This window comes from Stigmatopora nigra, chromosome 11 (assembly GCF_051989575.1).
Source record: "Stigmatopora nigra isolate UIUO_SnigA chromosome 11, RoL_Snig_1.1, whole genome shotgun sequence".
NCBI classification, from domain to species: domain Eukaryota; kingdom Metazoa; phylum Chordata; class Actinopteri; order Syngnathiformes; family Syngnathidae; genus Stigmatopora; species Stigmatopora nigra.
The window spans coordinates 3,826,298-3,841,494 of record NC_135518.1 but is presented as its reverse complement, the minus strand read 5'-3'; the positions used below and the strand labels follow the sequence as shown (position 1 = coordinate 3,841,494).

The 15,197-nt window shown below is 38.3% G+C and overlaps 2 protein-coding genes across 3 annotated transcripts; one reads left to right on the top strand and one right to left on the bottom strand.

The window, feature by feature from the left end:
• Nucleotides 1–203: 203 nt before the first annotated feature.
• On the bottom strand, nt 204–7,531 carry rab5b (RAB5B, member RAS oncogene family). 2 transcript variants are annotated; one of them, XM_077727399.1, is made up of 7 exons: nt 7,297–7,531; nt 5,399–5,473; nt 3,615–3,879; nt 3,401–3,552; nt 2,416–2,538; nt 2,110–2,203; nt 204–984 (listed from the first exon to the last, which is right to left on the bottom strand). In XM_077727399.1, the coding sequence occupies exons 3-7, from the start codon at nt 3,778–3,780 to the stop codon at nt 869–871; spliced, it is 651 nt and encodes a 216-aa protein (XP_077583525.1). In that variant the 5' UTR covers nt 3,781–3,879; nt 5,399–5,473; nt 7,297–7,531; the 3' UTR covers nt 204–868. The 2 variants fall into 2 exon arrangements, with proteins under 2 accessions (XP_077583525.1, XP_077583524.1); XM_077727398.1 differs by lacking the exon at nt 7,297–7,531 and adding an exon at nt 6,293–6,433.
• Nucleotides 7,230–14,529, top strand: lcmt2 (leucine carboxyl methyltransferase 2). The gene is made up of 14 exons (XM_077727400.1): nt 7,230–7,271; nt 7,348–7,472; nt 8,554–8,635; nt 8,723–8,906; nt 8,979–9,135; nt 9,718–9,907; nt 10,781–10,888; nt 11,449–11,536; nt 11,611–11,829; nt 11,899–12,129; nt 12,210–12,307; nt 12,889–13,076; nt 13,904–14,039; nt 14,106–14,529. The coding sequence occupies exons 1-14, from the start codon at nt 7,233–7,235 to the stop codon at nt 14,274–14,276; spliced, it is 2,016 nt and encodes a 671-aa protein (XP_077583526.1). The 5' UTR covers nt 7,230–7,232; the 3' UTR covers nt 14,277–14,529.
• The last annotated feature ends 668 nt before the right edge of the window (nt 14,530–15,197 follow it).

Below are 15,197 nucleotides of genomic sequence, written 5' to 3'. Positions count from 1 at the left end.
AAACTCATGCAAGCCTCCTTTAGTGGTGCCTTTATTCACACAGAAATGTGTGAATACATTTTTGTGCACACGTAAATTTGCAGGTGGATTAATCATTATTTTATAGTATTTTTAGTTAGGGGGCAACACACAATGTCCATATTCAAGTTTGCATCAAGCTTTAGTAGCAATTGGAATTTTAATACACAACTATTTTCTCAACATCAGCTCATCGTTTAAGTTTTATTACATTTTCACTTTCAACATCCGTACACCTCACACAAAACTTACTCCAAACATTCTATTAAACAATAAATTAATTCACGTTACTATCCTTATTTTTCCTTCCTTTCTACACTGATCTTTACATTTATAATCAATACTATTCTGTGCTTTCTGTCACTTTTTTTATTTATATTTGAATTTGCAATATGTCAAAAGAGTATACACTCTGGCTTGAGTCTTTATTGTTGCTATGATGTGAGAAAGCAATAGCATGTACTGTATTTTGTCTCGTAGTGTAGAGTTAATAGGCCCTTGACATGAAAACACACTCACATTAAATGTGTTATGTTGGTTTAAGGACCCAGAGGAGTGGACAGATAAAGCCTGTCTAGCACATAGCGTCTTTTATTTTACTTCATCTTATACTTCTGTCTGCTTGTTTGCTTTGAACATGTACTATGTGTTGGTTATCTGACTGGAATCAAGCTGAAATGATACAAGGCATAATATTCACAATTCCCATCCTCCATGTTGTTGCTTTTTTTGCTCTTCCTTGGCTAGATTTTATCACAATAAGGACAATCGTTCAAGGTGGGTGGCTAAAGAAGATGGGATGCTTCTGACTTCAGTAGTGGAGGTCACATATGAAGAGGATGTGCGTGGTCTAGTTCCCACCACAGCATGATCTAGTGGAGTGGGCGTCAGGGTCCTGAAGGTTGACTCCTCGATGTCGTGCAGCATGTGCCGGGTTTTGGGTGTCTGTTTTTGGCATCTTTTTGGCTGCAGGAATACAAGCAAGAATATACTTTTAATTGGCAACATATACATAGGCCTATACTGTCAGATTTTTATCATCCATTGGAAAATAGATTTAGTACTCGGCTTGGACATAAATAGCAGCCTAAAAAAGTAGCACTAATATTGATTTTAAGGAATTACTATATACTTTCAAGAGTGCATTGTATAAACACGCAGTCCAAATGAAGGAATGTCAATTTAAGAAATATACATATTCATATTATGAAAATATTGAGTGTGTTGTGCACAAGAAGCTTAAGTTCAGCCTACATTCGTTTGCACTACTCATATATAACACTAGATGGCGGTCGCCACCTATAGTGTCAGCCTGGGGGTCCAAACCTGACATGTTGAAAGCAATGTAAGAAACTAGAATTTCACTATTTTGTTAAAATGATAAAGTAAATAAACCAAAAATAATCTAATGTGATAAATTAAACTATTTATTGCGATTCAATGGCCCGGCGGTTTGAGTGATTAGCACGTCAGCCTCACAGCTACAGGGGTCCTAAATTCAAATCCAGGTCGGTCCACCTGTGTGAAGTTTGCATGTTCTCCTTGGGCCTGTGTGGGTTTTCTCCAGGTACGCTGGTTTCTTACCACATTCCAAAGACATGTATGGTAGGCTGATTGGAGACACTAAATTGCCCCTAGGTGTGAGTGTTCGTGTGAACGGTTGTCGGTCCCCTTGTCGCTTGCGATTGCCTGGCCACCGATTCAGGGTGTCCCCTGCCTCTGGCCCGAAGTCAGCTGGGATATTCTCCAGCACCCCCTGCGACCCTAGTCAGAAAATGAATGGATGAATGAATTGAGATTTTCATGCCATTTTTGTTGTCACTGAACATTTTCTGTTCTGCAAGTTTCATTTCCATGTTGTATGAATTAGGGCAGTCCAGTTGATTTTCAAGATTTTCCTTGAGAAATCATTGGTTGTTTGTATCAGCAATTTCACTTTTTAAATACAGGGTGACCCAAAAAGATGCGTACCAATGGAAACGTTTTCGAAACTGATTGGCACGCATCTTTTTGGGTCACCCTGTATATCATATATATACTATATCACAAAGATCGAAGAAAGAACTTTGACCGAGACAAATAGGAGCCTACCGATGGCCAGGAAAAGCTCGTTGACGTTCATGGCCGTCTTGGCCGAAGTTTCCATGAAGAGGAGGCCAGTGTCATCAGCGTAGGTCTGTGCTTCCTTCATCAACACACAATAATCAAATTAGGGCACATTCATGAACAATTTTAACCCTTTGACTGCCTATTGCTGGGAGAATTTATGCTTCTGAAAAAAAATGCATCTTACTAATAGTATATTAAGGTCCTATTTACTTCTATTGCCAAATTTTCTGGTGTTTTGGAAACAATTTTCCATCATTCATATATTTATCATTAAGCTGGTTTGCTTACCTCATACTCTACTAGTCTCTTCTCAGCCAGGTCGGCCTTGTTGCCCGCCAAAGCAATGACAATATTGGGACTAGCCTGCCTCTGAAGCTCTTTTACCCAGGCCTTCGCCCTCTCGAAGGTTTCCTGTGTAATTCAACACAAAAATGGTGACACAGGACATATGAATATTTGATGAATACACTCATCCAATAATTTATTCAGTACTAGTCCTCAATCGCAGGCGACCAATGAAGCAACACAACCGTGCAATAAAAACATGACTCTTTCGGATCTGCTGTTATTGGGTGAGTAGAATAGCGCTGAGGAAGAGACTTTAAGACCACCACGACCAAATTTCTCAATATGCTGTGCCCAAAGACTCACTTTGTGAATAGTAGTGATAGGCTAAACTAGACCTGAGGGGATAAAACGACAATTATCGTGGAATAATTTGTCAGCAATAATAATAATAAAAACTTGATGAAATTTGATACATTTAAAACGCAGCCACCCAAAAACATAGAGGTATAATTTTAAAATGTAATGAGTAGTAGCAGATAAAACCCTGATGATACCGAAGACGAGTCACACCACACATTATCTTTGTCTTTTACGATCCTTATTGAAATTGCTTTTTATTTTATTATCAATATCCCACCTAATGCATATTTGTATTTTTGTATTTCCTACTTATACTTTGCGCATTTCATTTTAAAAATATGATTTGAAGCCGACTTGACATTTTCAGCGCACAGATTTAGATTTAAGTGAGGAGAACGACTTAATGAACACAGGCAATAACATTCTAAACAAAAGGAAAAAAATAATTTGCCATTAGTGATTTATTTAGTTGGGCTGTAATAATTAATTGACGATTTACTGATGTAATCAGTCACCTCCAACCCGATCCCTGTATTTTATTGAGCAAAAAACAGGCCCCTGATCTAAAATCTATTGATTTTAACCCTTAATATAAAAGCAATGGTGGAATATGTTAGTTGCATACCGGCTTGGTGATGTCAAAAACCACAATGGCAGCCTGGGCTCCTCGATAGTACATGGGTGCCAAGCTGTGGTAACGCTCTTGGCCTGCTGTGTCCCAGATCTCAAATTTGACAGTGGTGTCATCTAAACACACCGACTGTGCCAGGAAGGCAGCTAGGACACGAATAAAAATGTCAAAAATGCAAATGACATGAAGAATATCCATCGGGCCTTACCTCCTATGGTCGTCTCTTGAAATTCATCAAACTGTCCCTTGACGAATCGCAGCACCAGGCTAGACTTTCCCACTGCCATGTCACCTAGCAGCACCAGTTTGAACTGGCAGATCTTGGTCTGGGTCAGCATGCCATTAGAGCGGCCACCACTCCCTCTTGAGCTCATAGCGACCCGCGTGAGGGCGCCGCCGTCAGGGGAAGGCCGCTTGTTGCTCTTTTCTACAACCTGTGGGGTCAAGTCCTCACAGTTGATGTGTTGACTGCCCTGTGAGAGGAGGTTGTAAGAATGAATCACATGGACATACATCTCATCTCATTTTCTGAACTGCTTTATCTTCATTAGGGTCACAGGGGGTGCTGCGATCTATTCCATCTGACTTTGGGGCAGAGGCGGGGGGGACACCCTGAATTAGTGGCCAGCCAATCGCAGCGCACAAGGAGACAAACATCCATTCACGCTCACACTCACACCTAGGGGCAATTTAGAGTGTCTAATCAGCCTGCCATGCATGTCTTTGGAATGTGGGAAGAAACCAGAGTACCCAGAGAAAACCCACACAGGCCCAGGGCAGACCTGGATTTAAACCCAGGACCCTAGAGCTGTGAGGCTGAGTTGCTAACCACTCAACCCACTGGGCCAATAAATCACAACAATACGTAACTTAATTTATCACATTAGATTATTTTTGGTTTATTTATACATGGAAAAGGCTGTCCATGAACATACATTATTATACATCCATATGTATATTGATAGCTTGTGAGTTTAAGAAATAATATCATATTAACATTCCGGGCGTCCCAGTTAATGTTCCCTCTAAGCTGCGCACTACTCTCATCTTCTCTGCGCAGCAGCAATCATATGGCGCGCAGTAAATAAAATCGAAACTTTTTTTATTTTTTTTACCCCGTTCCCCATGATGGCGCCATTTACTCTTGTGTTTTACAGCATGTTTTACATGAAAAATTAGAGGGAACATTGACATGCACCTGCTGATGGCAGGTGTGATACTGGTGTGCCCATAGCGAGCAATGATGATGTCGCTCACACTGGTACTCAGTATGCTCAGGGAGGTCGTCTTTCTGCCCAGACCAACGAAAAATTAGAGGGAACATTGGTCACGGCGGGAGAGTGATTCGCTCGTTGACCTCGGAGTTCTCAGATCGAGGGCTCAATCCCAGTTTCTGTCTGACCTTACTGTGTGGAGTTTGCAAGTTCTACTGGTCATTTGTGGGTTTTCTCCATGTAAATATTGAATATATTTTATTGAGGCGAACTCAATTATGACGAGACTAAGATGTTGCATTACCCAGTGCTAACCCTGAGAGGGCTCTTGAACAATGCTTATGATACAGGGAGACTTCGATCAGTCTGCCAAATTAAGTCATGGCAGGCATGAAGATGGAAAATATTCTCCTCCCCGAAAGCCTTTTTAATTCGTCGTTGGAGATGAAACGAGTGGCCCACGTGCGCTCTGAAACTGTATATTAATGAATTTGTTAGCTGTTCTGCGATGATAGTTGCTTTCCACGGTGTAGAAATAAAACGGTTTGTGTCTTTTTAAGTAGTTGAAGTGTGACACAATCACAACAGAGCATAAAGTGCCCCTCCCCTGTGCATACAGAGCTTTGCAAATCAAGTTGAGAGAGACTGAGAGTTTATGATCAAATAAATTGATGGTATTGCCAAAATTCATTGGTACAATTAATCTGCATAATTTAGAGATAGGATTGGTCCTTTGATCGTTCTCACTTAAAATACCAAAAATCATGTACATTTTTACCTCTTTTGTCAAGGATTTCCTCTTCTGCTGTCTCACTTCTTTTGCTTCCTTACTTGTCTTCTTTCCAAATAGGTTCTGGCGAAACATAGTTAAACTTGTAACTGTTGTTTTTCAAAACAATGGGTCCGCTTGATGACACAATAGCTTAACTAGGCTGGGATAGGTTGAGTGCTTCTGACAACACTGACTGCCTGGGTGCACAGGCTTGGTGTTTTGTATCATAAATATTATTTAATGTATTTATTATGGACCTATTATTTATTGATTACGTATGTCTTTTTATCAGTTGTTGTTATTTCATGAATTTAACCATTAAGTATGCTATAAATCAGAATATATATATATATATATATATATATATATATATATATATATATATATATATATATATATATATATATATATATATATATATATATATATATATATATATATATATATATATATATATATATATATATATATATATATATATATATATATATATATATATATATATATATATATATATATATATATATATATATCAATACATACATACATACATATATACATTTAGATTTGATATATCATATTTATAATTATCTGAGAAATACAGACAGATTATAAGGCAGGCTGTCTTCTGTCTGACCTATCAAATCTAAATTTATAACCGTAGGATTCTCGCAGGATACAATAACCCTTGAACAAGCTTTATAATTAGCTTCCTTGTTTATTCCAGTGGTGACGCCATGCGATGTTATCGTTGGTTGGGTCGCTAGCATTGACCACTTGCCTTGGCCACGGCTTGAACGTCATGAAAGATAGTATGCTGAAGCGACCATGCATTTAAATAACAAGATCGGGCTTTTAATGTCATGTCAAGACTATTAGATCAAGCAAAAAGAAACCTACCCTAAAAGGTATCACTTGTCCAGACTGTTGACATTAATGGAGCAACATCAGCTGGCTGAAGCCAAACGCTTCCTGTTGGAGAATGGCGCATGCGCTTCGTATGCCGCATTGTCAAGAAGGCCCGTGTATCGATATCATGTCTATGTATTAGGCTAGATTTTCAATGCAAGCCGTGAGCCGGTTGGAAGACGCGTTATCTGTTGTCGGCCGTGTTGCATCAAAGCCGTTCGCTAAAGACAAATTTTCAGTCAAAATGAAATTAAAAACTTCTATAAATTCCTCGAGTTCCAACTTACTGTCTATATTTCGTAAACGTTACAAATGCGGTTATTTAAATGCGTCCTAAATATTAGATTGTTTTCCCCAAAATCCAGTCCAAATCATAGCTGCGTCGATGCTGTTTATGATAATCCAGATTGTGTCTAATATTGCATGGAATTCAGCAAATTGAGAGTATTTTGGTTGCAAAAATGATTGCTGCAAATGTTCGCATCATGCAGGAGCAAGAAGCAAGATGGCCACTACTTACTTACGCAGTCGACTACGCTTTGAGAGATTTACTCCCTTATAAGATATCTGTACGCCCGAGCTGTATATGGCTAAATGATGCGTTCAATGACATCCACATCCAAAGAATTGTGTATTTTCAAAGGGTATTGCTTTTTATGCACAATCTGGACGGGAAAGAGATGCAATGAATAGTTGGCTGAGCAGTGGGGAAAATTAAACCCCTGCTGTGTAAGCATTGATTGGAATTTCTCTGGCTTTCTCCAGGCCTGTTAGAGGCGCTGTGTAACAGATCAGCTCTCAATGGCGAAGCCGAGTGAAGACGAGTGAGCGATGATTTGAACTCTTTATAAGTGGATAAACACAATATATACCACATCTTGAAATGACTTTGTCGTAGCATTCATAAATAACGGGAGAGCTTATTGAACGCATGGCTAACAAGAAGAAGCAGAAGGGTTCGGATACGGCGGTAAGGTTATTTGAATGGGACTTACACTGACAGAATACAGGCTTCTGGTGCTTTCAAGTTCTTGTGGTATTTTCAGGTACAGGGGACCAATGACAGCAGCGTTGTAAGTAAAGTGTCTGCTGCAGCTCAGGGTTACTTCCACGACTTGTTCCTGCAGCACTTTGTGTGTAAAGTGGCGAGAAGAGCTCCACTCATCAACAGGTCTGATACAATGCTCTCCTTCTTGCCAGACAATAATACATTCCTGTTTACGTGCACCGCAGTAGTGTAACCAATGAATGTGCCATGCCTGTCTACAGTGACATGTGATCTCATGTCACATGTTTGAAATAGTATGCTAAATATGCACGGTAAGGCAGTTTAAAAAAAGTGGTTTATAACGTTTCATGGTAGTTGTCATTTAAAGTTTTTTTACATTTAAAAAAAAGCAAGTGCAATAATACCTTGATATACGAGTGCCCCAATATACGAGAAATTTGAGATATGAACTTGTACTCACTTTACCATTATGTTTGTCCTAGTTCAAGGTCTCTAACTGGCTTTTTTCCCCTCACTGATTTTGATGAACATGGTATACAATCTTCCCTCGATTATCGTAAATTCACTTATTTGGGATTTTCCCCGCTGCTATTAATTATTTTTAAAGATGATTTTTTTAAAGTTAAAAATAAGTGAAAATCCACGCTAAAACTCGTGAATGGAAACCACTCTTGCTACAAGGACTCGGCACTGAAGAGAGAAAAAATAGGTAGTTATAATAGGCTTGACCCTACTTCAATTTTTTTTAATATCGCGGCCATGTCTCGTCTACATTAATCGCAATATTCGGGGGATTACTGTAATCAAAAGGCTTACTCAATGAATACTCAGCAAGAAGATATGAATCCATTCATGCCCACAGTTGAATGTGCCTACACCACATCAGGCTAATCTCATCATATTTCAGTGAGGTGGGCATCAAAATATGTCATATGCTATTTCAACCTGCAGCAAACTTCACAAAATTGAAGAATAACAGTTTAACTGTTTATAATGATTGCAGGGCTGCATATACTTTTTTAATATGATGTGCTAGGGGGTTTTGTTGAGTAAAAATGTCAATGGCATCAATAACATGATTCATCCAATGTTCTTCAAGATGTTCAAATGCTCAGAATTAAAGAGCAGAAAAGAGTACTACAAGCAAAACATTATCATCATTTTCTTTCTTTTTGTCAGTTCTATATATAGGGTTTACAAATCCACAATGTTGCATAAAATATTGTATTATTACTCTATTTAGGGGCTACTACGTGCGATGGAAGGCAGTGGATCACTGCTTGCGGTCATTCCTAAAAGTCACACAACATTGTGCTAAGAGACAGGCAAGCCAACTTCTTTCATTTAATATGTAATTAATCACAAAAGCAAATAATTGCTACTTCAATTTTTATCAATCATTTTTTTTGTAGATTTTGTCTCTCGGCGCTGGATTCGACTCGCTTTATTTCCGTCTGTACGCCGACGCGGCTCTTGACCGGGCAGTCATTTTCGAGGTGGATTTCCCAGACGTGACTCGGCGAAAGGCGGCACTGATCAGGTCCAATGTGTCACTGTTAGAATTGTTGCACTCCAAGCCTGAACTTTCTCCGACTGGTAAAATGCACTTTCTCTACAAGTAGTTTTATACAAGGCAGATCGATAACTGATCATATAATGTGTCTCTAGGGCCTGTGTATGTGTCTAGCAGTCAGTACAACCTGCTTGGGGTGGATATGCGAAATGAAACCCAAGTTGAAGAAGCTTTGGGAATGGCAGGACTGGATCTGACTGCCCCTACTTTGATTCTTTCTGAAGTGGTTCTCACTTACATGGAAACACAACAGTGAGCAATACAGATACTACAGTTTCCTGTACTGCCTGTGAATTGGGGAAACTCCAAAAACAATCAAAGCGCTTTCTAATTGGCAAGATCTATTTATTTTGTCTGTCTGTTTTCTTGATAAATAAAGGCATCTCATCTGTTATGTTGTTAAATACAAGTCAAAACATAGACTTGTTTAAAAATTAATAACATTTTTTTAAAATAGTTTTTTTTATAGATTTAAAACAATGTTTATTTAAGCTTTTTTCATATATTTTTAGATTTTACAAACTTATTTTTGAACTAAAACCAGAAAAATTATTAAAAAATGGCAATTATAGATTTAAAAAGGGGAAAATTAGGACATTTATACTATAATTTGATCCTAAATCAGAAAGTCAGCACTCATGATTTACTTTCCAGGGCCGCACAAAAGGATGTGGCGGGCCCAATTTGGCCCCCGGGCCGCCACTTTGACACCTGTGGCTGAAACTGTTCTTCTGGTGATATTTATACTATATGCTGCCAAAAGATAGACCGACATTTTGGGAGGTCTAGTTATATAAGTGTAATCATATTTTTTTCTACATTATGCTCCTCCAGATCAGATGACATCATTAGTTGGGCAGCGAGGCGCTTTCCCGAGGCTCTTTTTGTGTTGTACGAACAGATTCATCCCCAAGATCCATTTGGTCGCATCATGCAGGAGCATTTCATCAAACTGAATTCTACTCTGCATGCGCTCCTAAAGTATCCTGACTGTAACGCGCAAAAGAACAGGTTCCTTGACAAGGCCAGTATTTGCAGAATTACAGTAGTAAAAATACCATATTTACCTGTACATTGACTGCAGATATTATATGAGTAAAGCGATATTTATAACATTCGTAACATTTTTTATTACTGCACATAGAAACTATCATAACTACCGTATTTTCACGACTATAAGGCGCACTTAAAAGTCTTACATTTTCTCCAAAATAGACAGTGCACCTTATAATCCAGTGAGCCTTATATTTGGAAAAAAACGAAAACGAAAAAACACCACTGTCGGATATTATAAAAACACAAATGCCCGAACTGAAACAGTACTGTTAAATATGCAGATGCCATCTTAGTTTACAACATCTTCCATCATATAGCTCCTCCCCCACTGCAAGATTGTATACAAAAAAATCCAAAACATCAACAATGGCTGGCTCTAGAGGTGACGGTGTAGTGAGTGCTTCATACCTGGAAGTCAATAGCAATTACCGTATTTTCACGACTATGAGGCCCACTTAAAAGTTTTAAATATTCTCCAAAATAGACAGTGCGCCTTATAATACAGTGCGCCTTATATATGGGAAAAATGTCATTCATTGAGGGTGCGCCTTATAATGCGGTGCGCCTTATAGTCGTGAAAATACGGTACACATTATCCAGAGGTGCTAATGTTACTTGGTTGGAAATGGAATTCAAATGATTAGGTATCAAAATAAATGTAAACGAGATACTGACAATTGTTATACTTTTTTCCCTTGGTTGGAAAAGGTCGACCGTTTTTTTTTTCATATACTTTCCAGTTGAAAGGACAACCACTATTTGAGAAAATACAAGATTTAACACTTTGAAAATTTATAAGATGGATTGATTGAGTGTGTTTGTTATTTTTGTTGATTTTTAGGGATGGGAGCAGTGTGTTTGTATGGATATGAACGATTTCTTCCTCAGTCTGATTGATGATGACGAGAGATGCCGAGTTGAACATTTGGAGCCTTTTGATGAGTATGAGGTCAGTTTCATTATAGAAACAAACATGAAAAGATTTGAAGAAATACGTCCCGATTTTTTTTAAATATAAATGGATTAAAAGAACTGGATTAAAATCCCTGAATATTCCATTTTTTATAGATCTAAAACAATGTATATTTCAGCTTTTTTCAAAATATATTTTTAGATTTTACAAAATTATTTTTGAACTAAAAACACAGAAAAAAATGATTAGAAAATGACAATGATTGATTTCAAAGGGGTGAAAATCAGGAAATCTAATATATATCTATACTCTTCATTTTAATTTGATCCTAAAACAGAAAGTCGGCACTCATGATTTACTTTCCCGGGCCACACAAAATGATGTGGCGGGCCAGATTTGGCCCCCGGGCCGCCACTTTGACGCGTGTTGTAGGCAATACATAAATTTAAAAAAATAATTAAAACCCGAAAAGGAGTAACTATTGTTTAATATGCCGTGCCATTTTAACCCCAAAATATAAAATGTCAAAACTGCCATAAAGAGTTGTATGGTCATTTTCTAATGTAAGTTGCAATGATATCCCTTCTATTCGTCAGGAGTGGCACCAGAAATGCTCACACTACTTTATCCTAACAGCTTCTCGAGGTTCACTCACAGCAAAATCGCTGCTCCTTCATCCTACAGGTACTTTCCCCCCCATTGCTCTCATTTGTGTTTATCTTATTCATTTTGCATTACTTATATTTTTCTTCCATCAGAGCCACTCCACCGGCCAGTTTGGAACTCTGTTGCCCTTTTTGTCAAAACACAACCAGTTATCGTGGAGGGTCTCGGGATGGCCTCTACAATGTTGGATGGAGGACACATCCTGCTCACCGGAGGATCCTGCAGGACCAGTCGGGGGGCTCCGAATCGAGTCCTGCTCAAAGGCAGTGAAGGCTGGAGATCCGTCCATGTCGAATCCTCAACCCATTTCAGTGAGTTAATCATTTTTTTTGGCATCTTTTTTCATGACAGCGTAAACTAGATACTTTGCATTTCCGTAGGTGTTCGCCTTTACCACACTGCTACTTCTATTCCTGGGGGAGGGACTTTAATATATGGCGGACGCTCCTCTCCTTTAAACCCAATTGAGGACCTTCATAAAATCAGCTTCCATCTTGAAGATTCACCTGGTCCTCAAGGTGTAATTGAACTTAATGAGGAACAGATGGTGTGTACAGGTGCTCATCCACCACTTAGATGGAGACATTCTGCCACTTTGGTCTCACATAAAGGTAAAGTCCAGGTATTTTTTGTATAAATGTAATTTTTATATAATAACGCAACTAAACAGGTTTGTTTGTTTTTTCTTTAGGCAAAGACTTCTTGTTTGTCTTTGGTGGAAAAAATGTGTCTGAAGGTGTTTTGGGTGATGGTTATTTCCTGGATTTGGATATGCAGCACTGGACTGAGGTTCTGATTTTTGATTGGTTGTTAAACATACATGTACTGTAGAGTTATCAGAACTGGCTGTTACATGCAGTCAGATTATGGTTTTTAGTAGAACAGAAACAAGAAACAAATGAATTTTATTTCATTTTATTTACTTTTTATTTGTTTTGAACAACCAACAAGTTGTCACTTTGAACAATGATCTGTGATGCTTATGAGGATAAGCAGTATGAAAAATTAATGTAAACAATACTTTTGGGGAGGGTCAATATCTTATATATATACGCAAAGTTTATACTTTAGGGACAATAATACAAATTATGTGGGCTATAATGTGGCAATCATCTGTTTAAAATAATAATAATAATGATCGTGAAAAAAAAGAGCGGTCTAAATGGAGGGGAGTGTGATTTTAAAACCAGTCATGGTTGGTTTTGAGACATTTTGCAAGCCAAGTGGAGATTACAGTTTTTATTCAAGAGTTGGAGTAGAGAGATTTGTTTTTTAATTTTCAATGTTTCAATACATACTTATACAAAACATACAAATAGCCAACCTTTAATAAAAAAAAAGATCAGTATTATTTTTTTCAACATTTTCAGATGACAGTAGAAGGTGAAGGGCCAGAGGCTCGCCATTCCCATTCAGCATGTTCCTACAAGGGAGGCCTGGTTCTCTTCGGAGGACACGGAAGAAGAGGGAAGCCACTAGGAGACATTGTCATGATGAAGCAAAATAAGAGAGGCTTCTGCTGGGAGAAAATAGACGCTCAACCCCCTCTTTGTGCCAGGTAGATTTCTTACATTTATTTAATGCTTCAAATCTTGGAAAATGAATCATAATCAATTTTAATTTGGTTTTAATCACGTTGACATCTCTGTTTGAACAGACGTTGAGTGTTTGTCCTTTTTTCTTAATTATTATTATTATTATTTTTTTAAAGTACCGGTACCGCAGACAACAATATATCGTGTTCTCTTATATTTTTAACAGTTTGTGCTTGTTAGCCCCACTTCTAGCATCGATTTTGAAATCCAGCCCAATCCATAGAAAATTAGACTTCAAACTGGCTTGCCAGGTTAATGAAAATGTCATAAAATTGAGAAAATTCAGCTAGAAAACCAGTTAGGATTTCTCTTAATGACAAAAGAAAGGTTTGTTTTTCTAGCACAAACTTGCAGACAGCACATTTTAATTAGTATTTGTTATACATTCATTCACTTTTTAAACCGCTTTATCCTCACAAGGGGTCACCCGGGGTGCTAGAGCCTATCTCAGCTGACTTCCGTGGCCAGCCAATTGAAAGCCACAAGGGGATGGACAACCATTCACACTCACAATCATACTTAGGGGCAATTTTAGTGTCCAATCAGCCTACCATGCATATTTTCAGAATGAGGGAGCTAACCAAAGTACCCAAGGAAACCCCCCCAAAAAAACTGGGGAGAACATGCAAACTCCACACAGGTGGACTATCCTGCATTTGAACCCATGACCCCAGAGCTGTGAGGCCGACACGCTTACCACTCACCGCCAGGCTGCCTCATTCGTTATCTACGTGCACTGTTAATAAATGAGAACCACTCGATTAAATAATCTGAGATAATTGTCCCATAGATATTCCCATGGTGCCCATGTGATTGACGATTACCTGATTGTGGTGGGCGGAGTTTGGCTACATTCAGATAGCGTTCCGGGTGTGGTCATGGTCAACCTTTCCACGCACTGCAGCCTGGAGTTCAAGATAGATACGGTCAGTTAAAAACACTCAAAACATGATTACACAGGGATCTTACTGGGTTTTTCTTTCCTGTCATAGACTTCAGTGCCTTGGCCTTTAATGTTGCACTCGTTCTGCTCTGAACTGATGGTCGAGAAGGAAACAGAGCTGATCCTGGTTGGTGGAGGTGGGAACTGTTTCTCCTTCGGGACACATTTCAACCCTCAACTTGTCACTGTAGACCTCAGCCCAGTGCTAATATCAAAATAACAATAATTTTGATTAATTTGACTCAACAAAATGTTAACATCTAATTTAATTTTGTGAACTATTTTTTATTTTTACCAAAATATACGAAGAAATTTCAGTGATATCTTGCACTGCTTTTGGAAGACTTCTAATTTGTGCCCATATAAGCCGTACCCTTGAGCCAGTCATCATTTTTTTAGCGACAAATACGACGTATATATCTGAGAAAATACAATGTCTGGAGCCGCCAAAAAATGAAACGCTTTATGGAAACCTAAGAATGAACGCGTCACCTACTGTATGTATCTTTTTAGTAGCCTATTATCAAAATAACTAGGTTGGCTACAAATACATCATGGGTATTTATGATTGTGTTTATTTTACCAGAAGTGCATTTTATAGAGAGTGACACGTCCCATGACTGCTCTGTTGTATGATGGATGCCGCTTCAAGTTTAACTTCATTCCAATATTAATGAATTGTTTTATTGCTATGAGGACATTAAAAAAATGTCATTTTTATTTTAAGGATTCTACAAAACAAGAACAAAATGGAATGTGCATAACTTGCCTTTTCACCATTTGGTGATGAAATCCACTTGTATAATCATTTTTTTCCTACATTTGTGAGCTCCTCTAATTTCTCCATCAGCAATACAATCACAATTTTCTCTCTTTCCCAACTGGATACTTGACTGCAAATGTAGCATGCCTCAGCTGGAAATGTCTTTCCATTTGACCCTATTTGTCATTTGACAACTTCTCGCTACAAAGGGTTTTGTAAATTGAGGTACAGGTGTTCTTTCAAACCAAAGGATAACTGTGTAGTCAGTTGATTGTAGTCAAGTCCTACTTATTTTAGAAGACCGTCATTGGTTAAACTGTCAGCACTGGATCAGTTGGAACAAAGACCAGAACACTTTGCAGAATCAGTTTAACGGGC

Coding starts and splice junctions, on each gene's coding strand:
- rab5b (XM_077727399.1), bottom strand. CDS start 3,780: ATGAGCTCAAGAGGGAGTGGTGGCCGCTCTAATGGCATGCTGACCCAG. Junction 3,553..3,614: donor TCAAGAGACGACCATAGGAG/GTAAGGCCCGAT, acceptor TTCGTGTCCTAG/CTGCCTTCCTGGCACAGTCG. Junction 2,539..3,400: donor TTTTTGACATCACCAAGCCG/GTATGCAACTAA, acceptor TGAATTACACAG/GAAACCTTCGAGAGGGCGAA.
- lcmt2 (XM_077727400.1), top strand. CDS start 7,233: ATGGCTAACAAGAAGAAGCAGAAGGGTTCGGATACGGCG. Junction 9,908..10,780: donor AGAACAGGTTCCTTGACAAG/GCCAGTATTTGC, acceptor GTTGATTTTTAG/GGATGGGAGCAGTGTGTTTG. Junction 10,889..11,448: donor AGCCTTTTGATGAGTATGAG/GTCAGTTTCATT, acceptor TCTATTCGTCAG/GAGTGGCACCAGAAATGCTC.